The sequence below is a fragment of the Arachis duranensis genome, chromosome 4, assembly GCF_000817695.3.
Source record: "Arachis duranensis cultivar V14167 chromosome 4, aradu.V14167.gnm2.J7QH, whole genome shotgun sequence".
NCBI classification, from domain to species: Eukaryota; Viridiplantae; Streptophyta; class Magnoliopsida; order Fabales; family Fabaceae; genus Arachis; species Arachis duranensis.
Window position 1 is genome coordinate 11,134,828 of NC_029775.3, and position 20,978 is coordinate 11,155,805.

The following is a 20,978-nucleotide window of genomic DNA, read 5'->3' on the forward strand; positions in this document are numbered from 1 at the left end:
AAATTATAAAATTATTTTTATTTTTTATAAAATATTTTAAAAAATAACTCAAATTTAAAAAAAAAAAACTCACCCAAACAAATCTTTAATAAAAAAAGATAAATAAATAATTAATTCCAATCTTTACCTTAATTATGTCAAATCCTCATTCCTTTTCTACTCTCAGTCATCGTTTATCCCTTCAAAATTTTCAGTTGCACCATTATCCCATGTTCTTTTGATAATATTAGTTTTAAATAAAAAAAATCTAATAAAAAAAAGAGAGAAACTTAAGGAACATTAATGAAAATCATTGAAACGTAAGTAATTTCTAATTGTAATTATTGTTTTTATTCCCTAACCTAATTCCTTTTTCCTTATATCTGTGAAAGAAAATATTGGTAATCAGTCCAAACACATAATTTAATTTAGTTATTGAAAGGTAAATTAAAATTTTGATAACTTATTCACATTTAAATAAAAAGATTGGATTGGTGGTCTGGATGCTTAGCTCTTCCAATACAATATCATTCACCAAATCAACTATTTATATAAAATACACCTTTGTATTATTATAGATACTCTTTCTTATATATAAGGATTAAATTTTAAAATAATTTTCTTTATTCGAAAAATGAATAATTAAGAGTGACATTGTAATTTATTTTTTAGGATAAATTATAAAAATAGTACTCAAAGATAAAAAAATAACTCAAAAAAATTTCAACGATAAATAATTAAATATTAAATTGTATTCTTAAAAAAGACTTTAATAATCAAATTTTGATAGAATTTTTTTAAATATAAAAAAATAAAATCTTTTTATTTTTAAAATTTGATAATTTTATGTCAAATAATCTTTTTTAAGAAAAGATTTATTGTGAATGACTAAGTTTTTTTAAATAAAAAAATCTCAAGTTCAAATTTTACTCTAATTTTTTACGTGCACCTTTTAAATATTATTTAAATATTACTACAAAAATGTCGATCAAATAAATAAGTCATCTATTAAATATAAATTTTTTTTATATCACTTATAAAAAAATAAATATTTATTAATTAGTTTTTTCATATTTTATAATAATTTAAGAACTTATTTTCCGTTGGCATTTTTTAGAAGTTATTTTTATTAGCAAAATAAACTTTTGGTTATCATTGTCTTAGTTTACCCTAATTTTTTATTATTGACTACCTGTCCTTGGTGAAAATGTTATTTACTCTTTCTTTTTCTGTTTTATTGTTTCTTCATTTTTTTTTTCTTTTCCACAAAGTTGGTTCTTTTTGCAATGGTTAACTGCCTTTCTTTCCCTCCCTTTTGAAATTCTGTGTCTCGCATTACCCTCTATATATTTGAAGTTTCCCCCTCAAACTCTTTGTCTCTGTCTCAAAGTTTCTCTCTTTTTCTTCTTTTCTGTTGAAGTGTTTGGTGTTCTACTTGTCACTCATTGTTCAGTGTTAAACTGTTAAAGCATCAAAGGAAATTTAGCTTCTTTGGTTATTATTAAGCCATGGAAGAGACATTTGTTCCATTTCGTGGAATAAAGAATGATCTTCAAGGAAGATTCATGTGTTACAAGCAAGATTGGATTGGTGGTTTCAATGCTGGTTTCAGGTGCTTCTTTCTTATAATATAAAGATTCTCGCTTTTATTTTATTTTATTGATTTATTATACTTTGATATTTTTTCTGGGACCATTTTTTTTTATATGTTAACTTGGTAATTGAATTATTGTTTTCTTAGGATATTAGCCCCCACTACATACATATTTTTTGCTTCAGCAATTCCCGTTATTTCATTCGGAGAACAATTGGAAAGAGATACAGGTACATGAAAGTCCTAGTTTGTTGGATTTGATCCAAGTGTGGAGTCTTGTTTAATGATAGCTTAATGGATTAATTAAGAAAGATTAATGCAGTAAGCTGTAAGCCTCAAGTGTGATCATGTGCATTGTTTCAACAATTTCCAGATGGAGTGCTTACTGCAGTTCAAACCTTAGCATCTACTGCATTGTGTGGACTCATACATTCTGTTCTAGGAGGCCAGCCTCTGTTGATTCTCGGAGTCGCAGAACCAACTGTGATTATGTATACATTCATGTTCAATTTCGCTAAAAGTAGACCGGATTTGGGTTCTTCGCTCTTTCTGGCATGGAGTGCATGGTATAGACTTCTTACTTTGAGATTCAAAAGTGACTTAGGCGGGTGTGTTTGTTTAACTCATTTTGTCATAAAATCACTTTCTTTAGCTAAAAGAAGTTTGTTTTCACATGTTTGGATGATTTTCTTTCTTCAAAAAATATTGAGTTTAGGTAAAGAAAAAATAAGTTTTTGGCTTTTTCAATCATGTAGAATATTTGAGCTGTAAGTTTTCAGGTTCTCCTTAATCATTTATGCTCTTTGTTTTAACTTTTCCCGCAAACACTCTTAAGCTTATTTGCCTTGTGAATTCATTGTATGTGCAGGGTATGCTTGTGGACAGCAGCTTTCTTGTTCTTGTTGGCTATCTTGGGAGCCTGCTCCATCATCAACAGGTTTACGCGCATAGCCGGGGAACTGTTCGGCCTTCTTATTGCAATGCTCTTCATGCAAGAGGCTATTAGGGTAAGGCATAACTTTTCTGCTTTCTCAGTATCTCAAATAAAATTTGAGGTCTAAACATTATGTGGTTGTTTAGTATAGTAATGGAAAATAACATGCTATGTGATACATATGTATTTGGATGGCAATTGATTCAAGATGCTGTATAATTTGGCTTAATAGGGACTCATAAATGAGTTTAATGTACCTGAAAGAGCAAATCCAGCATCAGCTGAGTTTCAACCCTCATGGAGATTTGGAAATGGCATGTTTGCTTTGGTTCTGTCCTTTGGCCTACTGCTTACAGCATTGAGAAGCCGAAAAGCAAGGTCTTGGCGGTATGGTTCAGGTATGGATTTTCTTTTCTGTATAGTCAATTTGTGGATTGTTGGCAGAAAGTTGCAAGAAATATTAAGCACTTCCATTAGGGGATATTCTTTAATCATGTTTCAATAGTTCTTATAAGATTTATTTTCCCTCTAATTGCAGGATGGTTAAGGAGCTTTATAGCAGATTATGGTGTCCCATTGATGGTTCTGTTATGGACTGCTGTTTCTTATATACCAGCTGGTAGTGTTCCAAAAGGAATACCTAGGCGCCTCTCAAGTCCGAATCCATGGTCCCCGGGTGCATATGAGAACTGGACTGTCATAAAGGCATGATTACTTGAAAATCCCAGTTTTTTTGTTGCTACAATATGTGATTCAATTAGCCACTAATGCATTTATCAAGTTACGCGAGATGCTTGTGCATCAGACTGCCCCTTTTAGAGTTTTACATCGTTTGGTGTCGAAATTAACTGCTTTTGTCTAATTAGATGTTAGCTTAAAAGAGTTCCTACACTAACTCAGTTCATAGAAATTTACCTAACATGTCTATGTAAATTTGCGCACAAAAAATCACCTACAGGATATGCTGGATGTGCCAATTATGTATATCATTGGAGCATTTATTCCTGCAACAATGATTGCTGTGCTTTATTATTTTGATCATAGTGTGGCATCTCAGCTTGCTCAGCAGAAAGAATTCAATCTAAGAAAGCCACCTTCTTTCCATTATGATTTACTTCTTTTGGGATTCATGGTACATTATCCTCCTTGCTCTTTTCATCTCTTACATGTATTTAAATTCCTTCAGTTCTTTGCTATTTATGCCTAAAGCTCTTCGCTTTCGCCTTGCAGTCAGATTCATTTAGATTCCATTTGAAGTTCTTTAATGTATGACAGGTTATATTATGTGGTCTAATTGGAATTCCCCCATCAAATGGTGTGATTCCACAATCTCCAATGCATACCAAAAGCTTAGCTACACTAAAGCACCAGGTAGATATGCAGCTTTCCAGTTTTCTTGCTTTGTAGAGCTTCAGCTTCACCATGATTAGGAGTAAAATGATAAAGCAAAATCAGAAGCAGAATATATAATGTTTTCTTGATATCGTTTCGTCATGTTTGTTACTTTGTCGTGATAATCATTTTGGTGATTGTCAGATACTTAGAAACCAGCTTGTCGCCACGGCTCGAAGTTGTATAACAAAGAAGTCAAGCATGGGACAACTATATGAAAGCATAAAAGAAGCTTACCAGCAGATGCAAACCCCTCTAGTTCACCAGGAGTCTTCTCGAGTATGCAGAATCGTTGTCTTTTGTTAGTTACCCTTACTGTTTCACCAATGGCATGAATAATCTTCATTTTATTGTTTTGGCAGGGGTTAAAAGAGTTGAAAGAGTCAACGATTCGATTGACATCAAGCATGGAGAGTATGAATGCTGCAATTGATGAGTCAGTATTTGATGTCGAAAAGGAAATCAATGACATATTGCCCATCGAGGTCAAAGAACAAAGAGTGAGCAACTTACTCCAATCTTTAATGATTGGAGGATGCATAGCAGCAATGCCATTCTTGAAAACGATTCCAACTTCTGTACTCTGTGGTTATTTTGCATTCATGGCCATCGAGAATTTACCTGGGAACCAGTTTTGGGAACGCATTTTGCTAATTTTCACTGCTCCGAGCAAGAGATACAAGTATTATCCTAAACACCATTTCAACTCCCCAGAAAATTCATTGAGTTTCATTCTCTAACTTGCTCTTTTGCTCTTTTCGTTTTTTTTTAATAGAGTTTTGGAGGAGAGCCACACAACTTACATTGAAACAGTACCTTTCACAAGAATTGCAGCATTTACGATCTTCCAGACTGTGTACTTGATTGTTTGTTTTGGTATCACATGGATTCCAATTGCTGGGGTTCTGTTCCCTCTTATGATCATGCTTCTTGTTCCTGTAAGACAATACATTCTGCCCAAGTTTTTCAAAACCGCGCACCTCCAAGATTTAGATGCTGCAGAATATGAAGAAGTACCCGCCACACCGTTCGACGCCACGGTAAGATTTATCTCTATCATCATACTGCATTGAACTTAAATGATTCTTGCATCGAAATGGCGAAAATTGCATACCAATATGTGCGAAATGGCTTTGTTGTTGCTTTTGGCCAAACCGTGACATAACCTCATGTATTCAATGCTTGCTCGGATTCTGCAGGAGGGAGACTTGGGCAAGACAGCTTCCTTCCCAGATGATGGAGAGATTCTAGATGGTCTAATTACCCGAAGCCGGGGTGAGATAAGGTGCGTTTGCAGCCCAAAGACAAGGAGCTCCACCCCACCAACAGGAGAGTTGGCAAATTTTCAGAGAAGTTCGAGCTTGCCAGATAGAGTATACAGCCCTCGGATAAGAGAATTAAGAGGATATCACGTTGGGATATTGTAAAAATAATTTTTTCTTGTCTTGTCCCTTTTTTGTTTTTTTTGTTTTTTTTTTTTTCAATTGTAAGACAAGAATGAGTGTCTTTTTTTGTTAGTAAAGATGGTGACTCAGGCATGGGCTGACTGCTGAGACAACCTTTATTTCACAAACCAATTCCACTCAAGTCCCAATAGGCCAATATCCCGGATGCAAGGCCTTAGTCTAGTGGTCAATCATGTATGCCTTGTAATAAGTGCACCTGGGTTCAAGATTTGGCTAGGCTAAGTATCATTTGTATGTGTAAGTGTGGTGTGAGTGAATTTGTAATGCCTATGATTGTCCAAATTCATTTGACCAAAAAAAAAATCCCAATACCCCATGCTTGGTTTCACATGAAAAAAAAAGGTACAAATGCAACAAAACATTCTAAAATCTAAACCATAAAGACCAGTTTCAATTAACCACCTAAACTATCAGAAATCCAGAAGTAACAATGTCATACATTGGAACATAATGCCACGATATCTTGAAGGAGACTTCACCTTGGAATCTTTTAATGTATCATAGACAAGGTCATTTGACAGAACGTAAAATGTAATTTCAAGAAACTTTAGAACTCTTGACATGAATAGCACTAGTAAAAGAGAAAAAGCCACCATGCTATTTTCTACAATTTTTTTTTTTTTTCACGAGTATAACAATCTCTCCAGCCCTTTGGAAGGTTCGGCCAATGGAAGATCTGCCAAACCTTGCATTGGTGAAGGGGTTGAATCATTAAGAACAGAGCCAACTAAACTGCTTTAGGACTCTTGCTAAATTTACGACCAGACAATTGCTCAGACTCGTATAGTATGTGGTTGATAAGTCCCCTTGCTGCACTGCAAACCAAGGGAAATAATATATTATTTTGCGCCCAGAATCACTGGTGGTATGCATATCAGCAATAACTCCCACATTCATGTTCATGCTGATATCAGCCGTGTATTATCTGCTGGAATTAAAGAAGAAAAAAGCGAGGAATCTAGAATACTTGCTCAACAGTCAACATGGATACACTATATAAAAGCACATCCTTACTTATCCTTTAACTGCTGAATCTTTTCAGGATCTGTCTCGTGCATGTTTTGCTTAAACTGTTGTCTCACCATATCAACAAGAAGCTGTGTGTTATGTTGCTGCAATTGCATGCAAATACACAATGTAATCAGTTTCATACATCTTATCTTTCTAACATGCATATTAGATATCTAGCACAAATCTGGAGGGAGTACACTACTAGCCGTGAAAGGACGTTAACAAAGTATAAACAAGAATACCATGATCATAGGTAATGTGAATGAAAAAAAAAAAAAGAAAGAAAAACGGATGAAACATACATGTGTGATGCTCATTAAGCTTTCATCAGAATTAAAATTGTGCACCTTTAAAAGTACAATCGCACTTTAAACTCAAAGAAGCCAAATTTCTTCAGACATACTCCTATTATCCTATTTACTTAACGCATTAAGTATTAACAAGACGGATCAGTTATATGAATGTATTAAGTATAATACTCAACCAACTAATATGCAATCCACCGTTGATGTTTATCATTTTCTTTTCCTCAACTACTCTCATCATGGGCTAAATACTGTGTGATGTGAATTCCCTTAATGAAAAGGGTAAAGCATCTCATATGTTTAGAAGCCACATAATATCTAGTACTATACTACTTTCTTCTTCTTTGAATAACCACGAAGATTATATACTGAATCAACAGGCAGTCATCCTACATGTTGAATCTTTACATACAATAGTAGTGAGAATCAAATAAAATGTCTTTTGAAAACATAGATCGCAAACTTGAGACAATACTGTTAATCTTCTCTCCAATAAAATTCACCATGGCTACACAAGAAACCCATCATTTCTAAAAGCGAGAAAATCACGTACCCGATGGCCAATATACTTAGCTCTTCGTAGGCATTCACGGTAAAGCTGAACAAACAAACAAAAAAGATATTTTTATCAGCAGAGAAAATGGTCCCAAATTTCAAACACAAGCACATAGATTCCACTAAAAAGGAAGCATCAGAAAGTATAGTCTGTGACCCTAATGGCATTGTTGGCCAGCTCAGGAGGCAGTGCTGTTTGAAGAGACGGCATTTTCAGCGAAAACTACCCAACCCTGCGAAACGAAACCAAACAAGTTAAGTCCTTCAACGTCACAAAGACAATTCATCGAACAGTTTCAAGGCAGAGAGCAAGCTTGATCTAACGAAGAAATTGAACAAGACCCAATGTGAGAACAAGGGATTGGGATCATTGGTACTTGCCTGATTCTCAATCTGATATCGATGGATGAAAAATTCGGAATCAAAATCAACTTGTGGCGGAGGCAGGAGGAGGAGGAGGTTTGCGAGGTAGTTACGGGAAGTTGCTGGGCAGTCTAGGGCGGAGCGGATGGAGGTGGAGATGAGATTGGCGACGGCGCTGTCGTCAAAGGAATAAAGATTTGGAATGTTAAGGTGAAAGAAGGATACTGTCTACGAAGCAGGACACTCTTTAGAGGCAAAACACATAAATAAAGCATAGCTAGTGCAATATTACGTGATTTATCTAAATTAAAAAAATATTACGCTAATCTCAAATCATATTTCTATATAAATCAAATTGGTGAGATTTAAATTACATAGGAATTTCTATGTTTTACTCAAATAAAAAATGTTACATTGATCTATAAATTATATTTCTATATAAATCAAATTGGTTAAACGTATAAATCGAATTGAAAGAAGCAGTAAATTGAATGTGACTTATTTGAATTACATAGCTAAGCAATAATTAATTAAAAGTTTGTGTCCTTAGTAAATTGAATGAAATAAGTTCATTTATAAACAAAAATGGCTGGATAAATTGAAACAGACAAGATTGAATTAGTGCGTTAAGCTATATACACAAATCGACCAAGATATATAAAATTATAAATAAATGTAAGTTAATTTAATTTATTATGGTCCAAACGTATATAAAAAATATATTTAATAATACCTATAATAAATATAATAAAAAGAACATTTAATAATAAATTAAAAAAATAATAATTATAAATATTTCTTATAAATTATTAAAAAATCTCATTATAAATTATATGTAATTATAAAATTTAAGATTTAGAATCTAGTTTTTAATATTTAAAATTAGTAAAATATTTGTCAAAAATATTATATTTTATTGGTCAATTAGTATTATTAAATTTATTGACCACAATAATATCTAGATTATTTATTGGTTTCCATATAAAAATAATTTTATTCTGTTTTAATTTTGGTAAAATGTTAATTAATTTTAAATTTAGTTATTATGAATTCTAATTTTTAAAAATACATTATTCTCAAGATTGTTATTAATAAAAATTTTAAATTTTTTATTTTAATAAATACTCAAGAAATCATTTAAAATTTAGCTTTATAGCCAATAAAAATTTAACTTTATAACCAATTTATGGTCCAAACTTTATAAAGTTTAATTTTTAATAATTTATTGANTTATATTAAACCAATCAATAATTTGGATATTATTGTTAGGGGTGGGTATGGTTTAGATTTTCAAAAATTCAAATTGTATCCACTTTAGAATCAATTTTATGGTTTATAAAATCAAATTAGAACCAGATTAAAAAGGAAAAACGGTTTTAAACCAGTTTGAAAAAATAAAAACCGATTTTAATATTTAAATCCAGTTTTGAATTCAATTTTTTTGTAAGTCCAGTTTTAAAACTAGATTTTTTAACCAAAAATTTAATTTTAAAACCAATTTTTAAAAATCCAATTTACTAACTAGATTTTTTAACCTCAAAACCAGATTTTTTAAACTAAAAATTCAATTTTAAAACCAATTTTTAGAAATCCAATTTTCAAACTAGATATTTTAACCAAAAATCTAATTTCAAAATGGGAAATGCTACTTGTACAACACAAATCAACCTCTAGTCAGCTTTTAAATATAATATTTTATTATTTTAATTTTTTAATTAATCATATTTTCTATTTTTAAGAACTACTCTTATTTTAAACTTTATCAACTAAAGAATCTATAACTTCTTATCATTATAAAGTATTTCCTTTATTTTCTCCTTCTCTAGTGACATCATCATCACCAATCTCTCGTTCACGCTCTCTCTTTCTCTAGTAGAGACTATATTATTTTCTCATATCTGCTTCAAATAAAAAAAACTCATGTAAGTATTTTATCTACACATCCGAAACTAGAAAATTATTATAAACTCAACTGGTCCAATTAAACAAAAACACATTAAAAATTATGTTGCCTTTGATTATTCAGGAAAAAAAAAACAAAACAAGAACAACATAAACACATCCAAAATTATGTTACTTTTCATTAATCGAGAGAAAAATAAAAAATAATATAAACACATCTAAAATTATGTTGTTTTTCATTAATCGAAAAAAATTAAAAAAAAAAGGAGACAAACCACTACAAATAATGCAGAATAGTGAACAAAAATTATCTTCACATCCAAAACTAGAATGTCATTATTCTTTCATGAGAGTTTGATTACAAGCTCAGCTGGCTCCAATTAAATACATACACACATCTAAAATTATGCAACTTTTCAGTAACCAGAATTAAAAAAACAACAACAATATAAATACATCTAAAACACATTTAAAATTATACAGCCTTTCATTAACCAGATTAAAAAAATAACAATATAAACATATTCAAAATTATACTTTAATTAATTAGAAAAAAACAACAACAATATAAACACATCTAAAATTATGATACTTTTCATTAATCGAAAAAAAAACCAGCAAGAACAGAATAAACGTTTATTAAAAGAAAAAAAGAACAAGATAGGGGAAAGAAAGCACACCAAAACATGCAGAATAGTGAACAAAAAATATCAACACAGCCACATCCAAATACTCGATGAGAAGCGGCGTGGAGAAGGAAGGCGGCACGACAGAGCTGCCCAGGGGGAGTAGCGCGGTGTGACAGAGTTGCACAGGGGGAGGACTGCGGTGTGCAAGAGCTGCGCAGGGAGAGTAGACCGACGCGGGAGGAGGAGAGTTCGGGCAGAGACCAGTGACGACGGCGACATAGATGAGCTTGGAAGGAGAGGAGTGCGACGTTGTGGATGAGCACTGAGGTGGAGGAAGGTAGCGTCGAGGATGAGGGCCGAGGAGGACGGTGGTGTGGACGAACGGCGGCGGAGAATGACTTCTGTGGGTTTTTAAAGTGCGTCGTTTAATTTTGGATGTGACCCTCTGGGTTTTGGATGTGGGGTAAATGTGACTTCTTTACTTCTATGAGGATTTTAAATGGCTTTAGTTAATAATTAGATATTTTAAGATTTATTTTAGAATTTAAAATTAAAATTTTGAATTTTGAATAATTTGATTTTTAGATGTATTTAAATTATAATATTTAAATTTTAAATTTAGTTTTATTTAGTTTGTATTTTAAATATGTATTTAATTTTAAAAAGACACAAAATCTATTCACAATTTTTAGATATGTTTTTTTTGGTTTAATTACTCTGCAGGTCCCTATAGTTTCACCGAATTTTCAATTAGGTCCCTATACTTTTTTCTTTTCAATTGGGTCTGTGTACCTTAAATTTTTTTTCAATTAAGTCCCTGTTAACGTTTAACGTTCAAAAAAACGTTAGTGAGTTATGAAATGACTTATTTACCCCTTTCTTCCCCTATAAACATTCTATGTTTCTGAGTTATCTGAGGTTTCCCTTCTTCTCCATTTTCTATTTTTAGTTTCATCTTTCCCAAATTTATGGCTCAAAGTCAAGGAATCTCATTCATTCTCTCTTTCGAAAGTTGTGTTTCCAGGAGCTCCAACCCGAAGGAAAGAAGACACCTGTATTTCTGTGGAGAGGCAGTAACCATTCGCCGTTCCTCAGCCGTTTCTGACCATGGTAGAATTGAAGTCATCCCAATTCAACATACATCCAGAACATGGAAAAGAAGCAAGGCAATGATTGTGAAACCATCAACACAATTTATTATTTGAACATCGAAACTATCATAACATAAATCCCCAGCTTAAATCTTGCGATACATCTTCCTATCTTGCTTAATTCCATAACCCAAAACATGAAAAAAGAACCGTCGAATTATGCATCTTCCAGAGCAATTTACAAACTTGAGCGTAACGCTCCAAATGCATTAAGGTTGTTAAGAGAAACAAAACTAAACTATTGCGTGCAAATCACACTTTCATACTTTCACAAATCACACTTTCACAAATCCCTCATTTAAAGTAGAATCCATTTAATAAACATAGAAACAAAATCCATTTAAAGCAGCACTATCACAGCAATACCAATCAACCAATGCCATATTTTTAAAAGAATAAAATTAGGATAAACATCAAATTTTAAAACTGAAAAAAGAGGCACAATGCGGGGACGGGAGGCCAGGAGCTCGGAGGCTCGGTACGGTGCGGCGCGGCGACGCCAGGCGAAGGGCTTCACCACGAGGGACCGCGACGCCTTGGCCGGACAAATAATGGAGAAGACCTCTGAACAGATCAACGCAGAGCAGCCCAGCGCAGAGGGAAGGAGGCGACGGACAGCACACCACCAAGCGTCCGTTGCAGTTGATGCCAGACACGGACGCCGACGACGGACGAATGCAGGAGATGCAGGAGATGATAGCAACTAAGGGTTTTTTTTGGATGAAATGCGAGGGGCGCTTTTGGTATTTGGGAAAAATTCATATTAGTTCATCTAGCCACTCCAGTTAAATGACAAGAATATTCTTTTTTTACCAAGAATATTCTGTTATCTTAAACGTTATACTGACGGCAGGGACTTAATTGAAAAAAAATTAAGGTACAGGGACCCAATTGAAAAGAAAAAAAAAATATAGGGACCTAATTGAAAATTCGGTGAAACTATAGGGACCTGCAGAGTAATTAAACTTTTATTTTTTTTAAATTATTGTAATAAAAGGCTGAATATTGTACCATTTTTAAAGGATACCTAGTTGAATTGTTTTAAAATAAGTTTTTAACCAAAAACACTGCATTTGTTAGTTTTTGAGATCACAAAATCAAAATAAAAAGGTACCAGAAATTTTTAATCAATCCCACTTGAAAGACACAAGATTCTGCAAAACTACTATTTTTCAATGTGTATTTTTATAAATCAATTTGCAGAAACTGATTTCATATGCTAATGAGATAGAAATTACAACTAACAGTATGAAACATGATAGAGAAAAAGCATTAATTAAACATGTATTGAGCTGGGAAAAATGCATAAACAATGGTGAAAATGAAAAATCATCCTGCCCTTAATCTGTCTTGTGGTAGGTAGACAGTTTCATAAACTGATGTTAACTTATAGTGTTTTGACCTAAGCATGTTTCGGATGTATGTTTGATAACTTATAGTAGATTATAGGATTGTATCATTTTTCCATTACAAAAGGTTCTGAGACAAAACAACAGACGTAATGTATTGTATAGTTGTATGAAGATTATATTACATCATCACAGAGTTGCAAGAGATACAAACTCCTTAACCAACAGCTTCAATTCTCATCCCAATTACAGATTACTCTAATTGTCATGTAAATTTCAATAAAAACTAAAACTTTAGAAACAACAAAACAACCCAAAGAGTCAACTAAAGTATTAAACCAAATAACACGAAGAGAAAAAAAGTACATAGAAACAATAAAAGAATAGCAACACCCAAGATTCACCTTCAGACAAAGATAAAACAGAGCAAAACACCACACACACTCAACCGACCCAAAAGCAAAAATCCCTTTTCACAAAACAAGAAATAAGTCAGAAAGAAAGCAACCTATCAAAGTAAACAGAGAAAAGACCAGTGACCTTGGCGACACAGAGCAGAGCAAAGCTAGCCTTTCAATTCATTGAGCCACTAATCCAGAAGCAAGAAGGAAAACCGGTTGCCCGCACCTGTGACGGCGAGTCGGCGACGGTGAAACCAAAGGACGACGATGGCGAACGTGCAAGGAAGCACCAAGAGGGAAGAGCCAAAGAGGAAAAGACCATTAACACGGTTGTGCGTGTGAAACAGGATTGTGGATTCACCAATTCAGTATTAGACGAGGTTTTTTTTTTAATTTTGGATTTTAATTTGGATATGGATACGGATTTGGAATTAAAACTGTTTAAATGGTTTGATTTAGAAAAGAAAACTATAAAAGAGATCCAGTTTAGTTTCGATTTTTTTATTTAAAATTGATTTTCTTTAAATGATTTGGTTTAAAATTTAAAATATGAATCTTTTTTGTCCAATCTTAATTATTGTGGTCAATAAATTTAATAATGCTAACATACCAACAAAATATAATATTTTTGACAAATATTTCACTAATCTTAAATAATAAAGATTAAATTCTAAATCTTAAATTTTATAATTATTTATAATTTATAATGAGATTTTTTAATCATTTTTAGAAAATGTTTATAATTATTATTTTTTAATTTATTATTAAATGTAATTTTTATTATATTCATTATAGGTAGTATTAAGTGTACTCTTTATATAGGTTTGGACCATAATAAATCGAATTAGCTTACATCCATTTATATATCTTAGTAAATCGATTTGTCCACATAGCTCAACGCATACTAATTCAACCTTGTTTGTTTTGATTTATCTTGGTCATTTTTGTTTATAAATCAAACTTGCCTCATTTGATTTACTAAGGACACGAACTTTCAATTAATTATTGTTGTGCCATGTAATTCGAATTGGTCACATTCAATTTACTGCTTCCTTTAGTAAATCAAATTGATTATGCAAAAAAATAAAATTCCCATGTAATTCAAATCTCACCAATTCGATCTACTACTAGGGTATTTCCTCTATTCTGTGTGTGGCATATTGCGTCAAACTTTCTACAAAAATTCAAGACACCTTACTTGTAAAAACTCATTATAAACATGGATAAAATATGTTCTTTATATTGAGTTGATCTTTGTTAAATTTAAAATTTTTATGTACTATTTGAATTACTAATGAGTGGTAATATCTTGAAACGAATTTTTTAAAGGGCATTCTAAGATAGAACAATAATACAACGAGGAGTACCAACGGTTGCGGGATCGAGGAGAGGCATATACTCAATAGTTTGACACTATCGATCGTCGGCATTGGGTTATGACTTTTCATAAAGGGCATCACTGGGGTTACATGACAACTATTTTGGTGGAGTGCATAAAATCTATCTTAAAAGGTGCTCACAACTTCCCGGTCACAACGTTAGTCTGGGCAACTTTTTACCCTTGAATGAACTATTTACCTGGAAGAGCGCCAAGGCTCAAGAGCATATCAATGCTGGACATGCCTTCTCAGATTTTGCCATTGTGAAGTTGTAGGAAAATTTACTAGCATCAGGGAATATACAAGTGTATTATTTTGATAAACACAACGAAGTTTGAGGTTTGTGAAATGCCTAATGAGGCTGAATACACCGTTGACCTTAGGCACAGAGCCTGTAGATGTGGCAACTTCCAGGTGACACGACTTCCATGTCATTATATTTTCACATGTTGTACTAACCAGCATCTAAATTGGCGTGTCTATGTTCATGATATCTACAAAATGGAGAAAATTTGAAGAGTTTACCGAACTGAGTTTGTACCAGTTGGAGATCCGAGCACATGGCCAACTGACACCAATCCACGGTTGATCTCTAATCATGTACTTAGGCAAGGTGGTAAGGGTTGACCCAAATAACCCGATACTTGAATGAAATGGATTCTCACCAGATGCGTAATTTGCGATGATGCAACCTTTGTGGGGACAAGAAACATAGCCGCAGTCGATGTCCTCATCGTGTTGGGTCAAGCTCAGGTCGAAGGAGGACCTATTGCATAGTTAGTTGTGTTGGGGTCTATAAGGATCAATATCTTCCTAGAGTTTACATGATTAATTCAGATGTTGTCTTTGTGTTCGATGTGTTATTGTAGTTGTTATTAGAGTGTTATTGTTGTAACATGCTGACATTAAGTTTTTGGTTCTTCCTTTTTTTCTAGGTTTTACTGCACATGTTGCATTGCCGTGTTTATTGTTGTAATAAAGTTGCATTTGAAGTTACAAACAAAATAGTTAATTATGAAAAATTAAATAATGTAATATATATGATAGTTGGTACAAAAGAGTTCATATTACATAAAAAATTTACATCACATCACACACAATAGGAGTTGCCTAAGAGTACACTACACTACAAAATTACATGAGGTTCAATTTTCTTCCTTTTTTCTAACCAACTTGGTCTGTTGGCTACAAACTTCTTTCCCTTCTTAAGAATTTTCATGAAAGGTGATGAGCTGAGTTTATCGGCAGTGCCACATGAGTCCGAAAAAAATATGACCTCTCATGTCCACTATCGTATTGGCGGTTGCCGCCTGCACTACCATGTGGGGAGTCATCATCATTGTCATCACCATCACTGCTGCCACCCATGCTTGCATCCTCAGATCCCTCATCATCCTCTTCGTTAGAATTGCTACATTTGTCATTTTGCACATTTGCCAAGTTTGTTCATTTAGGCATGTATCAAGCCTATCATATGTGTAGCTGAAGCCACCATTATGGCAACTACCCTTGGAATATATAGACGTTTACGCAGTAGACTGACCAGCATTGCCAAGAACATGATTAGCACAAGCATCTAGTGACATACGACCAGGAACCGGTAGACTACAAACAGAACATGCATGTGATTTCTCGTTATTCTGTGGTTTCTGTTGCTGAGCATTGCTTGGTGAGGCTGAATTCTAAAATAAAAACCGAAATTGATCTCATCCCAACTTCATCAACTGAGATATTGAAGAATTTTCAACATTCCCTTCTTGTTGTTTCTATTGTTGTTGTTACGAATGAGGTGGTGCCAGTGATCCCTATGGTGGATAGTATGATGGAGGAGGTCCGTGTGGATAGTGCGGTGGTGGATACTACAGATGATAGTCCCCTAGTGGAGGTGGATACTACAGTAAGTATTGTGGTAGGTAGTATGGTGGATACTGTGGTGGTGGTGGTGGGGGTGGATAGTATGGCTGTAATGGTGGTCGTTGTCAGGGCAGGCGTGGTTGTTGATGTGGCAGGTGTGGTTGTTGTGCATCAAATGGATCGACCTAAACTTTATTGCATACAGTCAAATGATCACCAAACTCTCTTCTATACCAGGTGATGTATTCAACTGTAAGTGAATAAGGATCTATCTAAAAGCAAGGTTTTGAAAACCAGTTCAAACCGATCGAACCGTGAATCATTTCCAAACACGGTTTGGGTAGAAGTCAAAACTGCCAGATTTAAAAACCGGCAATGGACTGCCAAACCGGTTGAGAACTGGTTGGTCGAACCGAACCGTGACCCGGCTGATTTTTGAAATGTGTCAAAAACGGTGCATTCTTGGAATGCTGAAAGTAAACCCAAACACACCTATCCTATCCACTCTCCACTCTCCACTAACAAGCAAAAGCAGAACACGAAGTAGCACTCACCTGAAGGGCTGGACCGTGAGCTTCCATCGTAACTTCTGTTCAGCCACCGCTATCGTCGCAACTTTCGATCCGTGGAGGTAACGTCAGCCAGTTCTGTTCGCGTAGCAACTTTCTGTCGCGAAGTCAGTACTCGATTTGATCTTCGAAAATCAAAACCACCGTCAGTGCCACTTTTCATCACACAGTGTTTTCCAGCTAGCGCCAGCTCTGTGCCACCCTTCCACCCCGTCAGCCACTGTCTTGCCTCTTGCCAGCCACTGTCCTCGCCAGCTCTGTATTTTTTTAGGCTTCCAGCTTCTAACCCTAGGTATACATTTGTTCTTTGTAATAATAATTTTTGAAGCATTGATTAATTGTTGGTTCTAAACCTTGTTGTTGAAGGCTTGATGCATGATTAATTGTTGAAGCATTGATTAGTTGTTGGGTGCTAAACCTTGCTGTTGAAGCATTGATTAAGTGTTATATAATTGATTAATAATTAAATAATGGAATAAATGTTGAATAATTTTGGATGTTATTTTTTGAGATTATTGGGTTGGAGTGGGTTGCTATGATATTGTAATTAGATTGTATTATTATTGGATTGCTGGTAGTTTTTAGGTATGGATGAGAGTATCAACCAAGAACTACCTAGGAATAATAATGCCAAAAATAATTTGGCTTTGAATGAACCTTCTCTTCCTCCTGGATCTAACGATAGTCAATCACAAACTTCTAATGTTCCGGAGAAAACTGATCTTGCTTGGAGATAAGTTGCTTTACAAAATATAAATGAAAAACCGCATTACCAATGCTTATTTTGTCTGGGTACTTTTGGGAGAAGGGGAATTAATAGAATGAAGAAACATTTGACAAAGATAGGTGGAGATATTAAGAAGTGTTCTAAGGTCCCTTATGACGTAGAAAAACAAATAGAAGGTTTATTGAAAGAGATTCAGAAAAGTAAAACTTGTAAAAGGAAATTAAGCTTTAATGAAGAGGGTATTGATGAGATTGAGGATGCAATTGACTAAGCAATAGCGCAAGAAGAACAATAAACTCCGAGTCAGTTACCAACTAAGCAGGTGATTGGAGGCTGTTGGGAATAAGACACCATTCCCCCTTGAGAAAATACATTTCACAGAGAAATAAAATAGACATAATCACAACACAAGAATTTAACGTGGAAACTCCAATTATTGGAGAAAAAACCACGGCCGTTGTCAAATGACAACCAGAGAATATCACTATGTGAAAATTGTTACAACACATAGACTTCTTTCTCTCTAACACCGGCACCCCAATACACCTACACTCTCTCAAAGCAAATATCTAACTACACCTCACAACACTCTCTAATCAAAGAGTACAAAGGAAAAGAAAAATCAGATACAAGCTTAAAGTATTTCTGACTGGTGCAAAAAACAAATGGAGAACTTAGCCTCATATTTATAGCCTAGGCCACCCACTCCCTTTGCTATCCTAAGCAATGTGGGACTAATTCAACCAAATCCTAACAATCTCCACCTTGATTGAAATAGTCACACATCTTCAGCTTCCATTGTCAACACCGACAATTCTTTGCTGCCATTGTCTATACCGACAATCATAGTTCAGAGAGCTATCATACTCCACCATGAAAGTATAGTTACTTGGAATTAGACCACTCCAAGCATTTCGCCTTGGTACAGATCAAAACCTTGCTGAAAATTCATGGTGCAACTTCCAAATTGGCTTTTCCTGGAAGTTCTTCAGCCATCGACCTAACTCCGCCACACACCTTGCATCTCAACGCCAATCAATGTCCGTGTGCAATTGTGGACCCGATTGCCACAACTTATCCTTATCCATGGCAGTGCGGTAATACCATGAGGATACTTCTTGTCTTCTAGAGAACATCATCTTCTCTCATAAAGTGAGCAACCAGAGATCTTCTCCTTCAACGCCTTGTGCAAACCTGATTGTATCAACACATCCTTGACTTGTATTTGCCACAAGCCAAAATTGATTCTTCCATCAAATTTCTCTATTTCAAGCTTCACAGCACTTGAATATCCTGACATTGTTGTAACCGTATACTAGAATAGTATAACTCAACTGTAGACTGTGCACTAGGAAAGGTCCCCAGGAAAGAGAGGTGGGTCACAATGGACACACTTAAATACCAAGTCTTTCCTTAGCCAGAACCTTTCCAAACTGCACTCTCACAGAGTCACACTGCCTTCCAGCAACAACAACAGCAACCAAAGATCAACCTCAAGCTACATGACGAAATTATTTTATGATGTGGAAGGTCAGACTAGGCTACAACCACAGAGCATACTAAGAATAAATTCCACCAAACCGAAGCTCTGATACCACTTTTTGGGAATAAGACACCATTCCCCATTGAGAAAATACCTTTCATAGAGAAATAAAATAGACACAATCATAACACAAGAATTTAACGTGGAAACTCTAATTATTGGAAAAAAACCACGGCCGTTGTCAAATGACAACCAGAGAATATCACTATGTGAAAATTGTTACAACACATAGACTTCTTTCTCTCTAACATCGGCACCCCAGTACACCCACACTCTCTCAAAGCAAATATCTAACTACACCTCACAACACTCTCTAATCAAAGAGTACAGAGGAAAAGAAAAATTAGATACAAGCTTAAAGTGTTTCTGACTGGTGCAAAAAACAAATGGAGAACTTAGCCTCATATTTATAGCCTAGGCCACCCACTCCATTTGCTATCCTAAGCAATGTGGGACTAATTCAACCAAATCCTAACAGAGGCGATCTAGAAAAGAAAGTAAAAACCATTATTCCTCCTTTGTTTGCACCAAGATCAACTCTGGGAGGTCAACCAAGTCTGAAAAGTGTGTTTCAAAACAAAGAGGATCTTCATGAAGTTAATAAACGAGTGGCTAGATGGCTTTTGGATTGTAGGATTCCTTTCAATGCGGTTACATCACCATGTTTTCAAGATATGTTAGACGGTGTTGTTGGCATTAGGGCAACGAAAGAAATACAATTATATAGAGATCGAAAGGAAAGCTTTGATGGGTCTGGAGCTTTTTGAGCTGTAAAAAAACGTCAACCTAGTAAGAATATCTATTTGATAGTAACTTATTTTATGTTTTCATTTTCTTAATTTGATAACTAATAGTTGGGTTATAGGATTGTAACTTGTAGATGAATGGTAGAGGTTGTTTGGTGGTTCTGCTCCATGTTTACAAAACATTATAGTTCGCATTCTTAGCCAAGCATCTAATTCTTTGGGGTGTGAAAGAAATTAGAGTCTTTTTGATCAAATTCATACAAAAAGAAGGAATAGATTGGAGCATGATAGGCTAAATGATATTGTATATGTTACATATAATTTGCGTCTTAAATCCAGGTAATATATATTTCATACTTTCATTTCATATCATTAGATTTTGTGTAGTTGATATGTTATACTAGACTTATCATATATTGTATTTAATTTATTAGGACGGAAAGACAAAAAAGAAAGCAAAAGGTGCAATATGATCCAATCTATGATGAAGGTATTGATTTGGTTGACTTTTGGGTGACGGAAGAGGTCGTTGAAAAAGAGTCAGATCTTCTTAGTAATATTGAAGACTTGTTTCGTGATTATTATAGTTTATTTTCTGATCATTTATTACAATAAATTTAATCTTTAATTTATTGATAATGTATTATATATTTTGTTAGATGATATTGATGCTGATTTAGATCAAAGTGGTGGTGGTGGTGGTGGTGGTGGTGGTGGTGGTGGTAGTAGTACATTTTATGCTGCACCACTTAATTTTTCTGGTCCAAGTAGTGGAAATAAAGGTGATGATATCAATGAAGTAAATCTGCAGCAAGTTATAGCAGATTTTGATGATTGATGCCAAACTTGGATGTTGGCATTTTATATTTGGTTGGTTGTTTTTGTTATTTGACTTTTGAGTTTATATTTGAATAAGATCATAACATTCTCGTTTATGTAGTATTTTTAATTTGAATGATATTTTTAAGTTTATATTAGACTATAATTATGTTTTAGTTTGTTTATTCATATTTTATTTATTATTTTATTATAAAACATTTTTCTCGATTGAACCATGGTCGAATCGGTTAAACTAATGAACCAGTAAACTAGTAGTTAGAACGGTTTGATGACCAGTTCGATTTTCAGA

General features: G+C 34.2%; 2 protein-coding genes across 3 annotated transcripts; one reads left to right on the top strand and one right to left on the bottom strand.

The window, feature by feature from the left end:
* The first annotated feature begins 1,447 nt into the window (after positions 1-1,447).
* LOC107483306 (boron transporter 1-like) lies at positions 1,448-5,326 on the top strand. The gene is made up of 12 exons (XM_016103937.3): positions 1,448-1,591; positions 1,721-1,803; positions 1,947-2,139; positions 2,442-2,580; positions 2,740-2,905; positions 3,046-3,212; positions 3,466-3,639; positions 3,783-3,878; positions 4,044-4,178; positions 4,262-4,581; positions 4,675-4,939; positions 5,099-5,326. Exons 1-12 carry the CDS (start codon positions 1,488-1,490, stop codon positions 5,324-5,326), a joined length of 2,070 nt encoding a protein of 689 aa, XP_015959423.1. The 5' UTR covers positions 1,448-1,487.
* A 500-nt stretch (positions 5,327-5,826) lies between these two features.
* On the bottom strand, positions 5,827-7,846 carry LOC107483351 (uncharacterized). Of its 2 annotated transcripts, none has more exons than XM_021140080.2 (5): positions 7,618-7,846; positions 7,394-7,469; positions 7,235-7,279; positions 6,380-6,477; positions 5,827-6,175 (listed from the first exon to the last, which is right to left on the bottom strand). In XM_021140080.2, exons 2-5 carry the CDS (start codon positions 7,445-7,447, stop codon positions 6,139-6,141), a joined length of 234 nt encoding a protein of 77 aa, XP_020995739.1. In that variant the 5' UTR covers positions 7,448-7,469; positions 7,618-7,846; the 3' UTR covers positions 5,827-6,138. The 2 variants fall into 2 exon arrangements, with proteins under 2 accessions (XP_020995739.1, XP_015959459.1); XM_016103973.3 differs by having other exon boundaries at positions 5,827-6,180.
* Positions 7,847-20,978: the final 13,132 nt, after the last annotated feature.